This window comes from Dasypus novemcinctus, chromosome 24 (genome assembly GCF_030445035.2).
Source record: "Dasypus novemcinctus isolate mDasNov1 chromosome 24, mDasNov1.1.hap2, whole genome shotgun sequence".
Taxonomy (NCBI): Eukaryota; Metazoa; Chordata; class Mammalia; order Cingulata; family Dasypodidae; genus Dasypus; species Dasypus novemcinctus.
In genome coordinates, this window is record NC_080696.1 from 10468415 (window position 1) to 10490884 (window position 22470).

Consider the following 22470-nt stretch of genomic DNA (forward strand, 5'->3'; position numbering starts at 1 on the left):
AAATGAATCCAGATTTCAGTTGGTTTTTCCATCTTTACTGTTGCACCCTTGTCCAGCTGCCCACTGTCTCCTGCCTGGGTTAGTGCAGTGGCTTCCCAACGAATAATTGGTCTCCTGTCTACTTGCCTGGCTGCCCTGTAATTTATTGTAAACCTCACAACCAGTGTGAATTTTATAAACAAGTCAGATCATGTTTAAAATCCTGCAGTGACTTCCCATCTCCCTCAGAATAAAAGCCAGATTCCTTAGAATGATTCACAAAGTCCTACACAGTCTGCCTCTCTCTAACTGACCTTTCTATTGCCTCTCTCTCCTGCTCTCCACTGGAGCATCCTTTCCTCCTCTCTCTTCTTTGAAAACAAACATGGCAGGCACATTCCCACCTTTAGGCCTTTGAGCTGTTTTCCCTGTCTGTAATATCGCCCCCCCCCCCCCAATTATTCATAGCTACTCTCAGTTCCTTCAAGTCTTACTAAAATATCACCTTGTCAGGGAGATCCACCCTCTTTATACTTGTAAGCTGCACCCCATATCCCTCTTAGAGTGTTCTGCTTTTTCTTTTTCCTTGGCATCAACATTGTCTTTTCTCAGTTACTAGATAATATACTTACTTTACTATTTGTAAATTGCCACTCTCTCCTCCAACCCTATTAGAATATAAGTTCCTGGAGGGCATATATTATTTTGTTTGTTCATTAATGTGTCCCAAGCACCTAGAACAGCACCTGCTACATAGAAGGTGATGAATATTTATGAATGAATGAATATAATCTACCTTCTTTTCTTTGCTGAGCTTTTCATAAGGCAACATATGTATATTGCTTTGGCATTTGTAAATCTAACACTGAGACGTGTACCCACAAGTAACAGAGAAGTTCCAGAACGTGTAATAATTTATAATGGAGTTAATATAGAGAGTGGATATGAGGATTAAGTAAGATACTATCAGTAAAGTGCTGCAATGTGTAGCAATGTGTAGGACCAGATCACTTAACTGTCAAAAAAAAGCTAACCAACTGCCGCATTTACATCTGAATGATGTGACTTGTATTTTTGAATCTGTGCTCTTTTGATTTCAGTTTTTAATGAAGAGTGGACAGTGGTAACACTGGAGAGCTTTTCAAAATATTTAAATGCCTGATACGTATTTTCCTGTATTTTATTCATTAACCATCTGCAAATGTCAGTTTCTTAAAGTAAAGTATAACAGTTTGTTTACTTTTTATGTGTTCTTGCTATTTCCTTTCTTTTCTGTTTTATCTTCTACCTTCTCTAGTGATTGACAAGTAGCCTATTTTTAATTCTAGTACTTATTGGTAAGCTATTCAAAAGTTTTCTTTATTCTCTATTTCTCTGGTCAATAGAACACGCCTATGTTAAGTAGACAGGGAGTTGATTTCTACTGTGATTTTTTTCCCCCAAGCTCTTTTCACTGACTACTTTTTGTTCTCATCTGAAATTTGGCTTAGAGACTATATATTACACATTTTCCACATTTAAATTTGTCCTTCTAAAATGCTTAGTGTCATTTGCTTCAATCTTGTATCCATATTTATAGCAATTTGAGATTAAATTCTAATTTTAATGCCAGTTCTTTGGTTTGCCACATGTTCCTTTCTTGTGACTTTTAATTTTATTCCTCATTCCAGTTATGTATGATGTTCTCAAGTAATTTCTTTCAACGATGCCAGGGATGGTCTACTTGTAGTGTTCTATGTTCTAGACCAAGTAGATACAGAGTGGCTTTTGTGCATCTTCATGTGTGGAAGGGAGTTTGGGTAAATGGAAAAGTCCTCAAATTTTTGTAGCTATTTGTTTCCTGGTATTTCCTTTTTAGAGGAAATGTCTATGACCATCTTGATTTCTTTTCCTTTGTGGATAACCTCTTCTCCTACCCCCATTCTTTGCCTACATGGTGGTAAAATCTCATGTTTTTGATCAAGCATTGTAGAAGCATTATCTTCACCAAATTACTGTGTGACATAGACCCAAGCGTCTTTAGCAGTGCAGGGCTCCCCATTCTTTGAATCAGCTTATTCCATCCTTGGGCGTTTCTCATTATTGGAAATGTTCTTCTTTATGTTAAACTGCAAATAGTCCATTTTCCTGCAAGGTCCTCCTACTGATACTGTTTCTGATCTGGTTGCCATATAGCACACATCTCACTAGTCTCTGTCATTATCACCTTATATGTTCTGTCACCTCTCATGTCCCCCTTGAGACTTTTACCCTCTGAGGGTTATTTTGCAGCTCATGAGAGCCAGAGAGAGGCATGTAATTGAATGTGATACTCAATTTACAAAATCAAAGGATCTCAGCTCTTTGTTTCTGGGACAAGAGTCCTTTGCAAGTCATCCCTACAGCAATCATTAGATCTGTCATTTTAATACATTTTGTTTATAATGTTTCTTGAGTCTCCTTTTTGTGCCCTTCAAATCCAAGAATATCTCAAAAACATCAGACTCCTTTTTCTTCTTAAATAAAGCAAGGAATATTTGTGTGATTTGTACTCTTGGCAATTGCTGTGCAAATAAGTGGTGTCATTTGCAAGTACAAGATTATTTTAGATAGTTTAAGCAGCCAAAGAATAGAAAGAGTGAAAAATAAAACAAACCATGATGTATATATATCTAGAAATGCATAAATCCAACATCTGGTACCTAAACACACAAAAATGCAACATTTTCTTCAATTTCTCCAATTATTTTTCCTTCAAGGCATATCTAGTTAAGTATGTGTTTTACCTCCACTTAATATTTCAGTACTAATAATATATGAGCAATGGCAGCCCCATATTCAATTAGAGAGTATGAAGTTTTCACCACAATGACCATATATATTAGAAATAAAATTTCGTGGGCATAACCATTCTGAATGCATCCACCTGATGAATTTGTCTTGCCTTTGAAATTCTGATTAGCATTGTATCTGCAATTTGTTACTGTGAAGACTCATTCTTTTGAAAATACCACAGTTCACATTTTTATATTGAACCCTAAACAGTACTTTTGATCAAGACTAATTGGAAAGCATCAACCTACCTTATGCTACTGAATCGGAAAGTTTCCCTCAGTTTTGGCAATTAATGAATAGTCCAGTAGGAAAACATACTTTGTTTTTACAGTTCTACATTTGCTCATGGAAAATGTAGTGAAAAGTTGAGTGTAATAAGTCAGACCACATTTATATGTGTTATTGGGGGAATAGCATCTACATTCCTAGAAAATCTGAAAAATGATAAAGTTTTTAATTAGGGTTATAGTAGACATTTTATCCCAGAATTAACTTATTGTCAACATTAAAAATGGTGAGACGCTCCCCAGAAGCACTTCCTTCTGCTCAAGATGCAGGTTCCGGCCACCTCCCAAGCTGTGTTACAAGCTCTTCCTTCCTCTTGGCTACCCCTATCCTCCTCTCCCACCCCAGCGATGCTGGTAGGGGGCGCTCTCTCTCGTGGCCTTGGGAGATGGAGCGCTGTCTGTCCTCTGCCCGATTTCTGCAGTCAGTCCACCTCTCGTGGAAGACTTCCCCACCCCTCCCCCAGATGATTCAACACCTTTTTAATAAATGCTGTACAACTTCTTTATTTGCGTGAATAGATCTTCACATTAGGGTAATATTATTGAGTAATTATTTTTGGGGACCTGTGAGATCAGCCTGTGTTTACCTGACATTCTGGGTTACTCTGTTAAGTGTTTTCTCTTATCATTGCTGTGAAATACTCCCCAGAATGCCAAAATTGATCCTGAACTGTTGAAGGCAAATAGCTCCTGGCATATACACAAAATCATCACCAGAAAATGATGTACTTGACCTAGGTGGGTGTGGGTTAGGAATGGTGTTTGGGCTAGGTTATAGGCAAATAAGATGTTCAAAATGGGGATGACATGTATTTTGACTTTACAGTCTTTCTATAATAAAAATGTTGTTAAGTGTGAAGTAATTATGAGAACATGCATAGCCTCTAATTTTTTTTTTTAAAGCATGAAAGAATGATAGTCTTTGGATGCTAGCTCCTTAGGAAGAGCACCATTTTTAAAAGAAAGGTTGCTGCTGGTAGATTAAATATTTCCTTCATCTGAACTGAAAAATCCTAAGCTGAACTTTATTTCCAACAAAAACTGTTTTCTGCTATTATAGTATGTGAGTATGTGGGCATAGTATCATGTACTATGCTACATAGGTATAGTGTATAGGGAGGCTTTAAAATGGATGTGAGAGTAGTGGATTCTGTATAGTTCTAAATGAATGATAAAGATGAACCACAAATTCTCTTAAACATTCCTCCTTTGGGGAAACAGCAAGGGTTACTACTTTTGATTCTTCTAAGGAAATGTGATATAAGGGAAGGCAGATTTTCAGAGAGTAATATTTACTTCTTGTTGATTTATGTGATGTTTTCTAGGGAAGTCATCTACTCAATATGCATTTTTTTTTAAGGTCTACAAAGAAGGGTATCGGTTGAAATGATCTTGCATCTTATATTCTGAATTTTCTGGGTTTGGGCAGAAACAATACAACGTCAGGAACAAATGCTCCTTGACTGCTGTTAAATTTTGTGGTACAGAGTGTCATTTTGCCCTTGTATCCCCCATTGTGTCTACCTAATGCTCAAAAAAAAAAAAAAATCAGGAATGAATGGTTGGGAATTATGCTCTGAGAATTATTGATTTTTAGAGAATAAACCAGAAAGCAGGGATGTATAAAAACCTGGCTCTGATCATTTATAGATTTCTCTTTTTTAAGAAACTTTTTGAAAATCTTTTGGTACCTTACCACCATACTTCTAATAAAATCAAATTCCTTATAATGCTGTGCATTGCCATTTACACACTTTTTGGCCTTGGGACCCTTTTATACTTTTAAAAATTATTGAGAGCCCAGAGAACTTTTGTTTATGGGGATTATATCTACTGATCTTTACTAGAATTGAAATTAAAAGAGAAAAGTTTAGCAATTTAAACTAAACATCTGGCTGCACACAGATAAGTAGCTGGAAAAGAAAGCATTTTTAAATAGCCTTTTCAGATGTTTGTGGATATTCTTCTCTGCTACCTCACCAAAACTTAATAACTGGTAGTTTTTTAAAGGTTAATTGCCATGAGAAATCTAAAACCTTATCTGTGAACTTTTCATAGTACTGTTATATTAAAATCCATTGGTCTTAAATGGATCATTTTACTCCTGCATGATTTTGTAACAATGTTTTGTCATTAGAAAACATTGGTTCCCTGAGTTATGCAAATCTTCCAAATGTTCACGTTTTATTATACAATATTAAAAAATCACATTCATTTACTATTACCACCAATCCTATCAGAACAGTCCTTTAAGTATCGGGAAGCTGTCAACTCATGGTGACATAATCAAGGTATCCAAAATTCTAATTTTTGTTTGAAGACTTGAATTTTATATCAGTAATAAACGCTTGTCAGTTTTCCTTGAAGTGACAGGTTCACTTCATTCATTTTTGAGAAACTGTCTACCAAACACCTAAGTCTGAACAAGCATATTTTGCCATTCGTCCTTTCAAGTAACAATGGTGTTCCATGATAAAAGCTGCTGATTTGTCTCCTAACTCAAATAGTTGCACAGTTTTTTTTCCCCTCAAGACAACCACCTTTATCAATTTCACCAGAAATGTTTTATGCAAACTGTCCATTTCATCATGCAGAATATTAAAAAGGTGTATACTAAAGGGTCAGGGTTTACTAAATCAACAATTTTTGCTGCTAGATCTCCCAGAGGTTCTCCATGAAGCTGTATTAGTTACAGCGAAGGACTGCGTTCACCCAAGCTGTTCCACTGCCATTTCCAAATCCCTACATCACACTCATTTGGAGGGTAGAGAGGGAGACTGGCCCTTCAGTGGCTCATTGCCTTTGACTGCTCAGATGGGGTGATCTTCAAACAACTTGCATCAATAGTGAAAAGAAAAACAATTATAGAGCCAGGCTATGGACCAGTCTATGTGCTCTGGAGCTCCTGGAGAAAACCTTTGCTTTCCTGTTTTAAGCAAATTGCCTCTCCTCTGAGGGCTTTTGGTTATAGATCACCACCACCCAAAGTTTCTGGGTGGACAGGAGGTTTCAGAGGGATTCAGTCCCTTGTGCCTACTTCAAATAGATACTTTCTTAACAGTGCAATTCAAAGTCCTTAAAATTCTTCATGCTTTTAAACCACTCACATGCCAAACAAGCTCAACACACTGTTTTTACCTCATCCTACCTTCCAAAAAATACAGTTTTATAACCCAAAACATGCCAGCCTAGCTGTAGCAATAATACACAGTTACTGGGCTATTAATGTTATCATCTTCATTTATTATTCCTATATTTTAAGGGAATACATAGAGATGAAACTTGAGAAATACTTATTTTTTTAAAAACCCAAGTGCTTGTACTTAATGCTCTGGTTCTTCATGGTAAGAGCGCAGCGGAGTCTCACATGTGTAAGAAGTGCATGTAGAAAATTTCTGCTTGTGTTTGTGCTCTGTAGTAACCTGAAATTGAACCTTGCCCAGCCGTGGCAGTGTGGCTAGTTATGGGGTGGTGGGAGTTTCTCAACTACTCAGATATACTCAGTCCTGTATACACAAACCTGTTTTAGTACTTTATTTGAAGATTGGGAGTGTCTAATGCAGTGGAAGTTCATCCATTCTGTGTTGAGTACAGATGAAACACATTTCAAAGCCACATATAAAAGTCTTTTTAATTATCCTTTTTTTTTATTATTCATATGACTACTTTCCTCCTTTCATGTGAATTACTAAGAACTTATCATACTTTCCAGGTCATTAAATCACTAAAGTTTTCTACTGGTGCTATAAATAAATATGTCAGACCATTAAATAAGACTGGTTGATAAAGGCACCTTTGTCCTGGTAACCAAGTCCTGCCCCTGGTTAACCCACCCTTCTCTTTGAGTATGTGAATACCTACATATGACATTTTAGCCTTCTAGTGAAGCAGAGCCTAGCTTTGAGCACATGTAGGGGCTTGTTTTATGGCAAGTTTCAGTATTTTTCAGTTGGACTAGCTGCAAGAAGAATGCAGTATGAAAATACCACGTCTGTCTTAGATGTGCCCTGAAGAGCCTCAGGACACTTGGTGGATGTCTAGGTCCTTCCCCTGGAGCCCAGTTAAAGCTTATCTGGTTTCTGAGCATTTTGTCCTGGAACCAGTTGTGTTCCACAAATGCTCTGGAGGGTTCTAGATGGTTTGCGGGTGGAGCCTGCACCTTCCTGCTGCTCTGTGGGCCTGTGAGCGCTTGCTGGAGGTGTGGGGATCCATGGATGGGCGGACTGCCCTCGGAGAGCTCACAGTCTAGTCCTGCAGCACAGACAAGGTGGCACATGAGCAAAGTGCTGTGCTGGGCGGGCAGAAGGAGCCTCCTCTGGCTGGAAGCACCTGACAACCTGAGCGTTGCTTAGCGACGGGTAGGTAGGTTTCTGCCAGGCAAGGCTGTGGGAAAGAGGGCAGTGAGGATGGCGCCAGCAGAGGTGTGGAGGCTGCACGTGGTGGCCGCGTTTGTTTGTGGGGCTACAGAGTGCTGGTCATGGTGAAGTCAACCAAGGTCATGGAGGGACAGGGGGCTCCGCCAGCCCTGGGCCTTCCTGTCCCCGAGGAAGGCGAGATAGGGATGTCTTCTCTTCTTTCTGGGTGGGAGCCTTGTCTGCTCCTCGGCCATGCTGCTGCAACAGGAGAGACCATCTTCAGTTCTCCTTGTGACCGCTCAGGAAAACAGCACAGAGTGGATGAGCCACATGCCACGTAGTAAATGAGACTGGTTGAAGCTGTGCTTTACATTTTACAAAAGGGTGTGTTACCTTCAGTAAATACTGACATCAGCCTGGGCTCCTCCACTAGAACATCTCTAGAGCTAGCTGGTTAGTGAAATCCTTAGGATCTGTGAGACTGGACTCGGATCTGACTTTTTATCACCATTTTCAAGAGACTGTCCTGCTCTCTTTGGCCTGGTCCAGCTACCATCGTTACCTGAATCTTGTATGAGACTGTAGTTGTTAGCCATGGTGAAATGGGTGCTTCTCTGTGTTACTTAAAGAAAAAAAAAGTACTGGTAGTTTTTGCCACTCTTTGAAGCTATATTTTGACTTTAATGCTTTTAATCTGCTCACTAGAGTTCAGGTCTACATGTAAATGCCATCTACCTATTGTTTCATGATACAGAGGTCAGGGACACCCAAATTTAAGAACATGTCTCTATGAATAGCCCTGACTTTCCAAATGAGACTTATTTGAACATTGTTTTATGAGCAAATAAAGGTTTTATTTTATACCTCTGGGCAGTACAAGTACTGACCTTCTTGTATAGTAGCTCTTCATTAAAAAGAAAAGAAAACAGCCACCTGAGTATATTACTGGGATTGAATTTTTGCCTGGCATCCCATATTTTCTTAGTTCTGAGCACACAGGATAAAGCTGGCTAGTTAAGAACAGCGCCCCCCCGCCGTTGCTCCTGTCCCAACAGCATGAGGGACGGAAGCACCAAGGGAGTGCTTCCTCAGTGCCAAATGATTTCCCGAAGCAAACGGAGGGAGTCGCACGGCGGTACTTGGTGCTGATGTACTTAAGGTTACGCCAACGTTTACAGTACAGCGAACCTTATGTTGCATCCTTCATAACAGGGAGAATTTTGTATACTTTAAAGCTAATTAAAAGTAGCATAAAACATATTTTAAAACTTGGACTTAAAACAGATATTACTTTGAGTTTTTGCCAGAAGTTAGTTTCTATAATATCCTAAGTCTTACACTTCTATTTCTACATGAAAATTTTTTAGGGAATATTATTGTAACTTAGTTTAGAAATATACATGATTTCTTCATTTTCCTAAGGTGATATTTACTCCAGAAGAAGGTATGTTAGAAACTTAAGTGTGTTTTCCTATAGCAAAATTTTTTAGACTTTGCTCAGTATAGAAGGCCTCTTATTTTTAGGTCTTGCATTGTTTGCCTAAAATAACTATTCTAGTCACAGACATTGTAAAAACGAAGGAAAGTGCTTCATTAAATAATAATTGGGGTCCTTGTGGATATGTGCATAATGATGGTCAAAATATAAAATTGGCAACTGGTCTTCTCTGTGTTTTTTTTTTTAACATTTATTTATTTCTCCCCCCTTCCTCCATTGTCTGCTCTCTGTGTCTATTTGCTGTGTGTTCTTCTGTGTCTGCTCATATTCTCATTAGCCAGCTCTAGGAACCAATCCTGGGGCCTTCCAGATTGGGAGAGAGCTGGTCATTCTCTTGCGCCACCTCAGCTCCCTGGTCTGCTGCGTCTTTTATTATCTCTCTTCTTTGTCTCTTTTTGTCGAGTCACCTTGCTGCGCCATCTCTCCACGTGGGCCATCTTTCTGCATGGGTTAGCACTCCCACGTGGGCCATCACTCCTGCGCAAGGCAACCCTCCTTGTGGGCCAGCTCGCCACATGGGCCAGCTTGCCTTCACCAGGAGGCCCTGGATATCGAACCCAGGACCTCCTGTATGGTAGACAGGAGCCCAGTTGCTTGAGCCACATCCGCTTCCCTCTGTGTGGTTTTGATAGAATAAGAATTGACTTGAAGAGTCTTTTTCTGGTTTTGCTTTTCTAACCTATGTTTTTCATTTTACAATAATAAAAATGTAAAATCAAAGATAATTTGTATCATTTCAGGTTTTTGGGGAGAAGAAGGTGGTAAATTGAAGGATAGGAGAGAAGCATTTATTTTTACACCCTGTAGTTGGGAATCCTTTTGTATTTCTTGTAGAATGTTTTCACTAAGAGTGATGTTGGGGAAATTTGGCTGTGACACTAGGAATACCATTCATAATCAGGACTGGTATGGAATTTCTGGTGGTTTATGGGTTGGTCTGAGTTCTTTTCAGCCCATGTACTCATTGGAAAAGAAAGGGTGACCATTTATTTCTTCCTAATACCAGAAAAAATAGGACACCACAGTAAACACACAAAAAAAACAGAATTTTTTTTTTTAATCTTTAAGTGACCATAACACATATTTTCCTTCCATATCAACTAAAGCCAACATATGACAGAGAAAGCCACAGAAATGGTTGGGTGTGGTTGTTCCATTGCAGCATTTCCATTATGATTGATGTCCTCTTTTAGATCAGAACTTTCTCATAAGAGACTTCCTGAAGGCCTGATGTTACTTGTCTTTGAACAAATTTGTTTTCAGGTACCTAGGGGAGAGTCACATGTATAATGGGATCATTTTAACATAATATTTCTCCCAGTTAAGCTAACATTTTAATATAGATTGTTTTCTTTTTATTTTAAATATTTATTTCTCTCTTTCCACCCCCTCGTTGTTTGTACTTTCTGTGTCTGTCTTCTTTGTTTCTTCTCTGATATGGGAGGGAAGCTTTGTTATGTCTCTTATTAGAATTTTCCTCTTGTGTCTCTTGTTGCATCATCTTGTCATGCCAGCTCGCTGTCCTGCTCATCCTCTTTTTAGGAGGTACCAGGAATCTCTGTTCCCTGCTTTGTTGTATCTCTCATTATGTTTTTCTTCTTGTGTCTCTTGTTGCGTCATCTTGTTGTGTCAGCTTGCTGCACCTGCCTGTTGTACCAGCTCACTGTCTTCTTTAGGAGGCACTGGGAACCAAACCACAGACCTCCCATGTGTAGGTGGGAGCCCAATTGCTTGAGCCATATCCACTTCCCTAGATTCTGTTTTAATAAGCAGTAACTTATAAGGAATCATTTAGCTCCATGTTTAACCGTGTATCGCTTGATAAAATATCTTGAGCAAATATTACTCAGGTAGTAAGAGATTTCTGCTAGTAAATTTTATGTATTTTTATAACTGTGAGGCTTGAGAAAATATTAGAAATGCATTCTGTTAATACTGGAACTCATACCAGTTCAGGCTATGGAAATTGACATTTTGGAATTTCCATCTAGACTTTCTACCATATCAACTGTTGTCATAGCAGTCTCAATTGAGAACTATGATTATATACTTTATCAAATGACTACTTGGTGAAAACTCAATTATTCTAATATAGTTCAGCTAGAATTGTGAGCTGTCTTCTTGCTGGTTAGCAGAATAATTAACAAACTTAAAGAAGAGATGCCTTTCTTTCTGTTCACTTATATATATTTAACTTATTTTACTGACTGCAAGGTGCTATCACTTGTAAGACATGCATTATTTTGTGTACCACTAAAAAGGGGGGGGGCTCTAACAGTTATAGTTATGAGATACTATCAATTATAAGGCACAGTCCAGTTTCAGATAAACGACACAAATCTTGCTTATTCAACCTTGCCTACAAAATCTGAGCAAGATCCACAGCGGGTCGGACCTGCTTGACTTGTGGGTAGGGCTAGAGCAAGCCTGCAGATGGGATGAAATGTCAGCAGCTTTGAAGCCTGGAAGCATAGAGGGGCACTGAGCCCAGCTAATCTTTGGGTTTTGGGCAGATTGTATCACAAATGATGTTTCCTGCTTTGAACTCAATTGCCACTAATGGTGAGAGCTGACCTTTTTAGGGTGCTTTCCACTTTTATCAAAGAGCTTTCACAAACATATAATCTTGCCTTCATAGTAAACCTGAGAGGGGTGAGCCAGGTATAATTACCCATTTAGCAGATGAGGAAAATAAGGCTCAAAGATACTGAGTAATTGGTTAATTGTCATAGGCTCTTGCCTTGTAAACTCTACCATGCTGCCAATGCTTGACTCCATGTTTATTTTCAAATTTAATAGAAAGCATATAGTCTGTTTTATAGCAGCTACTGCTGCCTTTGGCAATTACCAAAGTTTGATTGCTTATCTTTTTACTTCCCAAATCACAAACAATACTTTTGCTTAGTAGAGAGGGGGAAAAAAACCCTTCCAAAACAAAACAAAAACAGTCTACTAGGATTTAGCAGGTTAAACTTCTCTGTTAATTTGTATCAATAGTTTTTGCAAGTGGTGCAAATCCTTCAGTCCCCCCTGCCTCTTTTAACCTCAGGTAACCTCACTGTGCTGTAGCTGTTCAGGTGTACTGTACTAAACCATGTTCAAGTCCAGAGATATAGCAAGTTAAACAAGAGTTGCCAGCATTGTAATGACAAATGGCCCTCAGTCCTTGACATAGAACTAGTTGGTTTTAATTGAGTGGCTGGTTTTCTAGCTTTCCTTTAGGCTGGAGAACTTCTTCTCTTTCTGCACAACTTCCTCAGGGCTGTTAGTGCTTTGATGTTCTCTCCATTTCCTTCCAGTTAGTGTCCTTCCAACTTTCTTTCCTGCAGGGGCCTCCTCCAGAGATGTGGATCTTATAAATCTTAATGGTTTTCATGTCTAAATTTTACACGTGTTTTTCTTAGTGGATTAGAAGCCTGAAGATAGAGCATCATGTTAGGATATGGAATGAAAGTTGGAGTGAATGAAACAAACAGAACTGGGCAAGCAGTTAGGGAGAATCTGCATTCTAGTCCAGGAGTTGCCCCAAAGGTTAATTGTGAACTTTTTCACAAATCCCTTAATCTTCTGGGCGCCTAGTTGCCTTATCTGTGAGACAGAGTTGTAGTAAATGATTTCTTAAGGCCCTTTCAGTTCCAAACTTCATTAAAGTCCCAGACAGAACCCACAAGCCTATAGTAAATAAAAGCAGAATGGCTGGCAAGCCTTCCAGCAGTGAAAAGGTGATCTAAGTGACCTTAAATTCTGTTGATAATTTTGTTATTGGGATTTTCAGCTTTTGTAAAATCATCCGAAACCCACTGTTAAAAACTAGCCTTTTAAGCTTGGTTCCTTATGTTTCTCACCATTGTATCCCTGATCAGCATGTATTTTTAGAAGACTTTCATAAAGAATCAATAGGCTTCTTAACCCATTTACCTCATTAGAGCAGATTAACCATGCCTTGAAACAGCTCTTAAAATTCATGAAGTATAGGAACAAGTGATAGAATGCTAGTTGAAAAAAAATGCTAGAGGTAAAAATTTGGCAGAAGGTACTGGGCTGACATCTTTATTACTCTTTAATCTAGTGGGTGATATTTCTGTGTTAGAAAGTTTATATTTATATTTAATCTCAAGGGGAAAAAGAAGCCATAGTTTGGGCTTAATGTAGTAGACTGGAAATGAAGGCAGAGAACAAAGCAACCCTAATATTTTACATATTCAAATCAATCTTAGACTTTCATAGCATTTTATTGTGTTTTAGGTCATGGCTTACTCTGAAACGCAGATGAATGCTATGGCCTCTCTCTTTCCAGAGAAATAAATGCGCACTCCCAAAGTTAGGTGCAGTTGAGGGATTTTCTGGACTCTAATGAGTCAATGCCTTCTTCCTCCTCTGTGGATCCTGGTCCAAATTTTTGATAGAAAAGAGCCCTGGAATGTTAAACCTTAAAAGTCCTTAGAAATAATCTAGACTGGTATTTCTCAAATTTGTGGTCATAAAATCAATTGAGTGAGTCAAGATTGACTTTAAAAAGAAAGGAATAAAATAGAAAATATAAGATTATCGCATACATGCTAAGAGTAAGGTTTGTTTTGTGAATACTCTTTCCATTCCTGTGTACTGGGTCAGATTGTAAAATGCTTTTCATACTATGGGTTGAAGTTGAAGTTTGAGAAACACTTATCTATTCTAGATTAACCTCTTTAGTTTATAGATGAGGAAACTGAGGTCTTTAAAGAGTCAGCAATTTGCTTAAAGGCCCTTGTCTGTCTTTCATTTTAAGTGGATTGGTCAGGATGGAACTAGATGACTTGATAGCTAATTAGTACTTTCTTTTTTACTGCCATATTGCTATTTTTTTAAACTGTGAAGTGGATTATTTAAAATATTAAGTGGCACATCTCCTTTGCACTTGTATATTTAATCCTTTATTTGCCGCCACTAAAATCATCATCCTTTAACATAGTCTGGACTTCTGAGAGAATGTGTAAAATATCTTGGGACCACTCAGTTGCCTGCCTGTACCCTTGAATCCTGGAATTTTGACGCTTAGGACCTAGTCAGAAGAATTTCAGAACCTTGCATGAAAGGATGTTAGTTACATTTTATGTCCAAAGCCAAATTAAATTGTTTTGAGTTCTTTTGCTATTGACTTGATAATTTGATAATTGGAATGTAAAGTATGATGCCAGATGTTGATATTGAATCATTGGAAGAACTACAGAATTCTTTAATTCTTTATACCAGGTTTTCTCAAACTTTAATGCCACACAAATTACCTTAAAATGCAGATTCTGATCTAGAATCAGGATCCGACTGATTCTGCATTTCTAAGAGGCTCCCAGGCAATGCTGATGCTACTGATCCTTGGGCCATATTTTGAGTAGGAATAGTAGGGCCTATATATTACCTGCCTTATTTCTATGGTAAGAAGAGGTAAAGGTAGCTCTCAAATAAGTTTTTCATTGTCTTGATTTTATTAAAAATTTTCATGCTTTTCACATTAATTTCAAAAAACAGTCCTTCTTAGCTTTAAAAAAAAATTTGGATTATTTCATAATATAGTTAAGAACTTATCTTTAAAAACAGCCACACTCATCACCCTCCTCTCCTACCATGTGAGTGAGAATGTCCCTCTTTGCAGCACAATTCTGGGTGATTTAAATGTAGCCCTGTTTTGTTTAACTAGTGTTTTTAGGTTTTTCCACAAAACTTAATTTTCCAGGTAACTAAAATCTCTAATTTCAGAAGGAGCATTTTCCAAAGTATTTTCTCACTTTTTTTGCTTAAAACTGTTAGATGTACTTTACTTGCCTCTTAACCTGGAGCTGTAAGAGCCATGCTTTTCATTTGAAGGCTGTTAGGTCAGGGGTGTTGAAATGAATAAAAATCACAAAACCTACCAAGTTCTTGTCTGCTTTTCATGCTTTCTCTATTTTGTTCCTGAGCTGGTATGTCTGCCTCTATGTGACTCCATCCCCTGTCCATTCTTGTGGATTACTTCTAACCTGAAAAGCCAGATAGCTAGGCTTGATAGAAGAGGTCTGGGATTGATCCCAATCTCTCAAGGTCTGCCTGGCGTGGGGGCTTTTCTGGGAGGGCAGAGGTCAGGAAGTACCGTGGCATTTGAGAGGAATGCTACTTTGAATACTCTGAATAGTTGAAACTCATTTGTTTCTTCATGCTTTTCTCCAGGTGCTTTGGGACCTAAGTCCCTCCCGGTCAGAAACAGAGTGGGCATCAGCATCCTCAGATCCTCGAGACTGAGGAATGAACAAACTAAGGGGGGATGTAACTCTGGACTAAAGTAGAGTTATTATTATTCTAGCAATGGAAGATCTTGTATTGCTGATAAACAGCAGTGGCCACCAGAGATTCTGAGGGAAGGGAGAGGAAAGAGTAGGTGTAACATGAGACATTTTTGGGACATTGGAATAGTTCTAAATGACATTGCAATGATGGATACAGGCTATAATACATTTTGTCAAAACCTATAAAAATGTGCAGTGCAAAATGTAAACTCTAATGTAAACTATGGACCATGGTTAGTAGCAGTACTTCAGTATGTGTTCATCACTTAACAACAAATGCACCACTAATGAAAGATGTTAATGGGGAAGAGTTTTTGGGGTGAGAGGATGGGATATATGGGAATCCTCCTATATATTTTTTTTTATTCCCTCCCCCCCCTTGCGGCTTGCTCGTTGTCTGCTCTCAGTGTCCATTCGCTGTGCGCCTTTCTGTGTTTTTACTTGTCTCCCTTTTTGTTGTGTCACCTTGCTGAGTTGGCTTTCCGCGGCGCCTGCGGGCCAGGCGGCGCTCCGCGGCATGCGGGCGAGCCTACCTTCATAAGGAGGCCCTGGGACATGAATCTAGGGCCTCCCATATGGTAGTCAGGAGCCCAACTGATTGAGCCATAACCACCTCCCCCCAATATTTTTGATGTATAATTTATGTAGTTTGATGCTTCTTTTAAAAAATACAATTAAAAAAAAACAAAATCCCAAAAATCCAAACTAGTTTCTAGATCTCTCTACCATTGAGCATTGAAGTGTAAATGTGGTGTCTGTATCTTAGCATGTAGTCATTCTGCAAAGTGGGAATACAATAATTGTAATAGATAGCAGAACTTCAGGGTCTATCTAAAACGGAGGATAACCTTCTACTGAAGTCTTCTATACACAGTACATCATGCAGGGGCTTTACAACTGTTTTAAGAAGAAGAATGATGACAATAAAAAGGATATGGGCGGCAGACTTGGCCCAGTGGTTGGGGCGTCCGTCTACCACATGGGGGGTCCGCGGTTCAAACCCCGGGCCTCCTTAACCCGTGTGGAGCTGGCCCATGCGCAGTGCTGATGCGCGCAAGGAGTGCTGTGCCACACAGGGGTGTCCCCTGCGTAGGGGAGCCCCACGTGCAAGGAGTGCGCCCCGTAAGGAGAGCCGCCCAGCGTGAAAGAAAGTGCAGCCTGCCCAGGAATGGTGCCGCACACACGGAGAGCTGACACAACAAGATGATGCAATAAAAAGAAACACAGATTCCCGTGCTGCTGACAACAACAGAAGCGGACAAAGAAGACGACGCAGCAAATAGAGAACAGACAACCAGGGTGGCAGGGGAAAGGGGAGAGAAATAAATAAATCTTTTGAAAAAAAAAAAAAGGATATGCCTTGGTTCAATTCAGTGATTTAGGGGCCTAGAGGCTTAAAGACTGATTTCTCGTGTGTTGTCTTTAGTAGATTATTACTATTGTTATAATAATAACAATAGTAGCTCCCATTTGTTGAGCCGTTACTTGTCAGGCATTCATTATTCACACGAATGTTGGGGAATAAACCAAGGCCAAGGTGGTAAATGGTGAATTAGATTGGGGGGCAACAAGTGGCTGCTACATTTTGGACCAGTGAAAGTCATCTAAATAGAGAGATTAAATCTCTTCATTAGTCCCTCTTTGCAAATGAATAAACACCTGTGGAACCTACAGCAGGTGTTTTGTTTTCTTTTTCACCAAAGCTGGACATAAATTACTGGAGCATTCACATATATGGAAACCACATAGTAGCCTAGATTCCTCTAATTCAAAGCAGAGAACCTTTTTGCATTTTCACTAGGCAGCATCGGAACACTTATCACTTCAAAATAGCCTTATTATTGGTTTTGTGTTAAAGTTGTGGATTATATTCTTTAAAATTATGCTTAGGCTAAATGCAGTCAACATTTAAGTTGGCTTTTGAGATCCTACACAGGGCCCCATCTGGCATATTTTTAGTGAATTACTACCTTTAAACACTGATTACCAGTTTTGTTTCATTTGAATTTTATGTTTGCATTTAGAATTTGTCTCCTGGTTCCGTGCAGCTGTGCGTACTGGTATAAATGTTAATCTAGCGAAATTTTGTGATCTGGACTCCTAACAAAGATCATTATAGGAGTTAGAAAGCACTGGGAGGTAAACTTGAATGCATGACCTCATTTCTGTTATTTTGCTCTAGAACCATAACATATGTTCAAAGAGACTTAAAGAAAAAATAGCATCCCTCCCTTTTAAGCTGTGATAAATTTGTTTAGTATGGTTTTGTTATTAGTAATCACTTTTAGCTTTTCGACTGGGGTCTGTTGAAGCATTCGAAACTAAATGCTGCCAGGAAAAAGATTGTATTAGAAATGCAGCGTAGCTATCAGTCCCTACCCTTTGTTATTGATCCTGCTAGTTTCACTGGGGAAATAAAAATGCACATCTTTTGAAGAGAAATCTATGGCCATAAACTCTTCCCTTCCTGCTTTCTAGTATGTTTCATATGTTGTTTATCTGCTTTAAATATACAGCAGGCAAGAGAATGCAACTGCTGTTCCTTTAACATCCAAACTCTGCACGTTACAATAGGTGTCACTGTTTTGCTCGGTCCAATCACGGTTGGGGACTTCAGCTATTGGCTCGGGCGCTGGCTGGCTGCCTGGTCTGCAGGGCTGTGACACCTCCTTGGAGCGTTCACCACACAACTTGAGCCGGCTGCACAGATCGGCTGCTCCAGCCCAGCCTGCTCACCTAACTCAGAAAACAAGTGCTGCGGCTCTGTGCTTGTCATCTTTGCTCAGAGTAGCAATTACGGGTGATCTAGGAAACTGGGTGATTTTTTTATGAGCAAGTAAGAGAAAAAGGAACCATGATGGGGATATATTTAACAGACCAAGTACTGGATAAAACTTAAAGCCAGTTTCTATTCAACATAGTGAAAAGGTCACCTTGCCTGGCTAAGGAAAGAAGCAAATTATAGTTTGTTGTTTTTAGTTAACCTCCTAGCTCGTGCTAACCTCTTTTCCTTGATGTTCGCACCAATTTGGGATCTCTAGCTCTAAAGAGGCATACTGTACTCATGGTAGATGACAAGGAAAAGAACATGAAATGTCTCACCTTCTTCTTGATGCTTCCAGAGACGGTAAAGAACAGATCCAAGAAAAGCTCGAAGAAAGCTAATACCAGCAGCAGCAGCAAGTTGCCCCCGGTTTGCTATGAAATTATTACCTTGAAAACTAAAAAGAAGAAGATGGCTGCTGATATATTCCCCCGTAAAAAACCAGCCCCCTCCAGCACCACCACTGTCCCGCAGTTCCACCAGCAGAATCTCAGTAACAACAACCTTATCCCAGCTGCAAATTGGCAGGGTCTTTACCCCACCATCAGAGAAAGGTAAGTACCGGGCCAGCTTGTTTACCTAAAAGTTTTCCTGTGTTGAAGTTTCTGCTTTTGCACAACCTGTGATGTATTTTAGCACAAATCTGTGTTTCCTCATCCCAGAAGCTTTATTGGGAATGGAAGACTGCCTTGTATCTTTTCCAAAACAGTACAGCTGTTTTCCTCTTAGGAAAAAAAACGTTTTTGCAAGCTGTACCTTTTAACGATAGGGTTGTGTCTGGATCTTGGAAGATAGAAACCTTTTATTTGTCCTTTAGCCTTATGAAAAGTTTGGAGAACTTTTTTTTTTCCTTTTTAACTTTAGTTATTTCCCATGTGTTTGCAATGATTACAAAGACAGTTGTTTAGTTAGAACTTTTATCTTTGTTTTGCCCTGATGTTATTAAACTGCTGCTTAGCTTTCAAATCTTTTCTGTTTTTTTTTTATGTGGGAGGGGGTATTAAAAATGCTAGCTGCTGTGAATTAATGAATTGCTTCTGTATTTCTAGAAATGCGGTGATGTTCAATAATGATTTGATGGCAGATGTACATTTTGTGGTTGGGCCACCAGGTGGGACTCAGCGGTTGCCAGGACACAAAGTAAGCGACTGCTGCATTACCGGTTTAGACCTGTGAGCCACAAAGAGGGGCTCTCGCCGGGAGCTTGGAAGTTGGTGTGGGCAGCTTGCCCGTGGCAGGCAGTGCATGTTTTGCCTGATCACAGAGAAAGTGCAGGCTGTCCAAAGGGCTTTGGCCATGCTAAATTTTTTCTTTGTCTCCTTCTACCTTGCTTTAGATATCCCTCAAAAATATGCCGGCTTAACTCTCCAGTCATGGGCTAAGATCTCTGGAAGTTATTGTGACAGGCTGGGAAAATCATATGTTTACCCTTCCCCTGGAAATGAGTTAGAGAAGCTTTGTATTTTATCTGTTTTTTTTTGTAATGAGGGAATTTGTGTATTAATATCTTAAAGCCTTGAGATAATAATTAGCATGGTATAGAGACTGTTTGGTGTGAACTTCATCTTTGGCTTCCACAGTAAGATATACCAGACCTTGGCTTTGCAAAGGGAGCAGGTTTTGGTGCCCTGTGTCCACCAAATCTCATTGCCTCGAGTTGTTTGTCTGGATTGATTTTCTGAAAATGCTTTCAAGTTAGTGCATGAAATAAGATTTCCCTTTCTCCACAGTATGTTTTAGCTGTTGGGAGCTCTGTGTTCCATGCAATGTTTTACGGAGAACTTGCTGAGGACAAAGATGAAATCCGTATACCAGATGTCGAACCTGCTGCCTTTCTTGCTATGCTGAAGTAAGCATCATCCGTGTGTTGGGAAAGAGTTTGTTTATGCTGTATTTATACTCTGCAGGTCTTACAGTTAAATAGAAGTTCTGTGTAACAGAAAAGGGAAACACTGACAAAGAAAGAGGGTGCTGCTTACCTTGTAAATGATTTTGGAGAAAATTGTGCATCACTCAGTGGAAAGCTTGCAGAATAATCACACCTTGATGTGGGATTTGGGGGCAAGTGGCAAGTATAGTGATGTGATTTTTAATGACTTAGAATGAAAGGAAAATAACTTTCTAATGTAGGCATAATCTAATAGGGGGTGTTCTCTATGAAGGTATTGGGAAGAAGTCTTTAAAGAAAGAAATTATTTTAAATAGCGCCAGTTAGAAGATTTCTGAGTTCTTAAAGAATTATTGTCTTTTTATCAGCAAATGTAAAACATATTGTCTGAAATAATCTGGTCTTCGTGCACACATACACAAGCTCTTATATAAAACCAGTCATCCTCTCTGAAGGATAAGCGTATACGTTTGATAGTGGAGGAGAAATTTTTGAAAGGTACAAGTTACCTGTAGTGTTATATGGCCTTATACAGGAAAACTTTAACTGGAAATGTAGAAATGTAAAGCTCTAAGATGTTATGTCTTTATGAAAGCATAGATTTATATCTGGACTGTGTTTTCCCGAATCCAGTAAATGTTAACCACGTAAATAGAATCAGCTTCTTTACCAGGTACTAGTGTAATACAATGTGATAATCTACCATGTGATTAAAATCCAGTGATTATTCTAAATAGTATTTATATGATTTTTCTTAATCCTTTATTTTACCACACCAGAGTATATCAGAGTTCACAATTATATGGTGTTGTAGGGATTTCAGTTCTCTGAGTAAATATAGTATTTGTTGGAAAAAGTATTCAGTTGACCAGGTAGCAGGACAATAATCCCACAAAGGGTGAAAATGTGGTGGGTAAATGTTGTCTGCTGCCTACTGAACAAAGAGGTTAGTCCTAAACTTAAAAGTGTTTAATTCATATTCTAGTTTAAAAAAAACTGTTTCAACTTCAAAAAATACAATAACTGACAAAAGGCAGTTTTGAAGTCTAATTGTTGCTGGCTGGAACTTGTGTGGTGGGACATGGGGAAATTAAAGGCAAGGGAGCATATAAAGTACCAACGTGTCAACTAAGCCAGCACTTTATGACCTTTGGGACCTTTAGACATACTGTACAGAAACCAGTTTTACCTGCAAGGGTGTGTGTGTGTGTGTGTGTGCGTGTGTGTGTTTTGCGGCAAAGTCACAGCTTTGTATATTGGACAGTGTTATCTGTGGCTAAGGAGAATGCTAGCTCCAGTTTAGCATTTTGGCTTCACTGCAGTCAAGTAGAGTGTTGTGTCATCTGGAGACATGTAATAAGGAAACGTGAGCAAGATTCCTTGAGAATTACATTTCACTTGTCCTTTGACAAGCATCTTGTCTCTCAGATGTATTGCCTAGAATATATGTTAACATAGCTTTTAAAAAGTATGCATACCATCCGTGTAATGCGGTAAAAATCAGAAATGTAGTAATGTGCCATTTGCCACCCTTGCTGGAGTTGCTGGGTACTGCGCTGTGGCAGCCACTCTCCTGCCCCCAGTGTTGTGGGTGAGTAACCATAGCCCTGAAAAGGATAGTGTCACTCGACAGGCCCAGGGTCAGAACCTCCAAGTGCTGTCGGGCTCTATGACCCCCACACCGGTCCTTCTGGAGCAGTACTGAGCTGCAGTCAGTGTCAACGGCCTGGCTGGCAGTAGTCGGCTGCACCCTTTAGGAGCAAAAGCGCAGGTTCCATTTATGGTTATGGAAATTTTTTTCATTGCCTTGTGTTTTTGCATTTTCTTACAGAAGGCTTGCTAATTTAAGTTGTATGTGTTTCACTGAGGAAAACTTCTAAGGAAGTAGACATACCCTTTAGCTAGAAACATTTTAAAATTACATGTTGTCAGTATCGGTTTTTCATCCATATGTGGTCCTCACTAACTATCCTATGTCATCTGTAGCAATCTAAAAGAAGCAGGTGATCTCTGCCTTCACGTACCCTTTTGGGAGCCTGCCACAGTTTCCTGAACCCCAAGAAGTGTTTCATTTCTGGCAATAGTTCACTGTAGCAAAGAAATAAGTGCATATTTAAGTTTTCCTGTTTTGTCTTTTAATTAAATCTACCTGAAAACAATGAATTCTTTAATTCTGAAGGTGGACAGAATGTGTGGAGGACAAGGAAGAGTTTGGAGTTGAAAAAAAAAAAAGCCAAATCTAAAACCTATGTTGGGTTCTCAAGTTAACTAGAGTATAGCATCAAAGTCCATATTTGATAATCCATTCAATTTAGAACTACTTGAGAAATATTTTATTTAATCTCAGATTTTGCTCCTTATTTAGGATAAAACCCAAGACAGTCTTAGTTTCTATCTAGATGTAGAAAATCTTAAAGTTAAACTCTACATATTGTTCCTAAACATAGGGGGACCTTTTTTGATTACATATACTATATTATAGGTAATAGAATTTTGGATTTTTTCCCTAATATTGATTATTTCTGATAT

At 39.0% G+C, this 22470-nt stretch overlaps 1 protein-coding gene across 4 annotated transcripts in view; it reads left to right on the plus strand.

Moving 5' to 3' along the window:
• BTBD3 (BTB domain containing 3) overlaps positions 1-22470 on the plus strand; it is a 33607-nt gene that overhangs the window by 6606 nt on the left and 4531 nt on the right. For 2 of the 4 annotated variants that reach the window (XM_012526482.4, XM_004461825.4), the window contains exons 2-4: positions 18352-18607; positions 19103-19193; positions 19784-19902. In XM_012526482.4, the coding sequence (XP_012381936.1) occupies positions 18465-18607; positions 19103-19193; positions 19784-19902 (353 nt within the window). In that variant the 5' untranslated portion in view covers positions 18352-18464. Of the gene's footprint in view, positions 1-7313; positions 7443-18351; positions 18608-19102; positions 19194-19783; positions 19903-22470 lie in introns of those variants that run through there. The other 2 variants (XM_058287564.2, XM_058287565.2) reach the window with 2 other exon arrangements.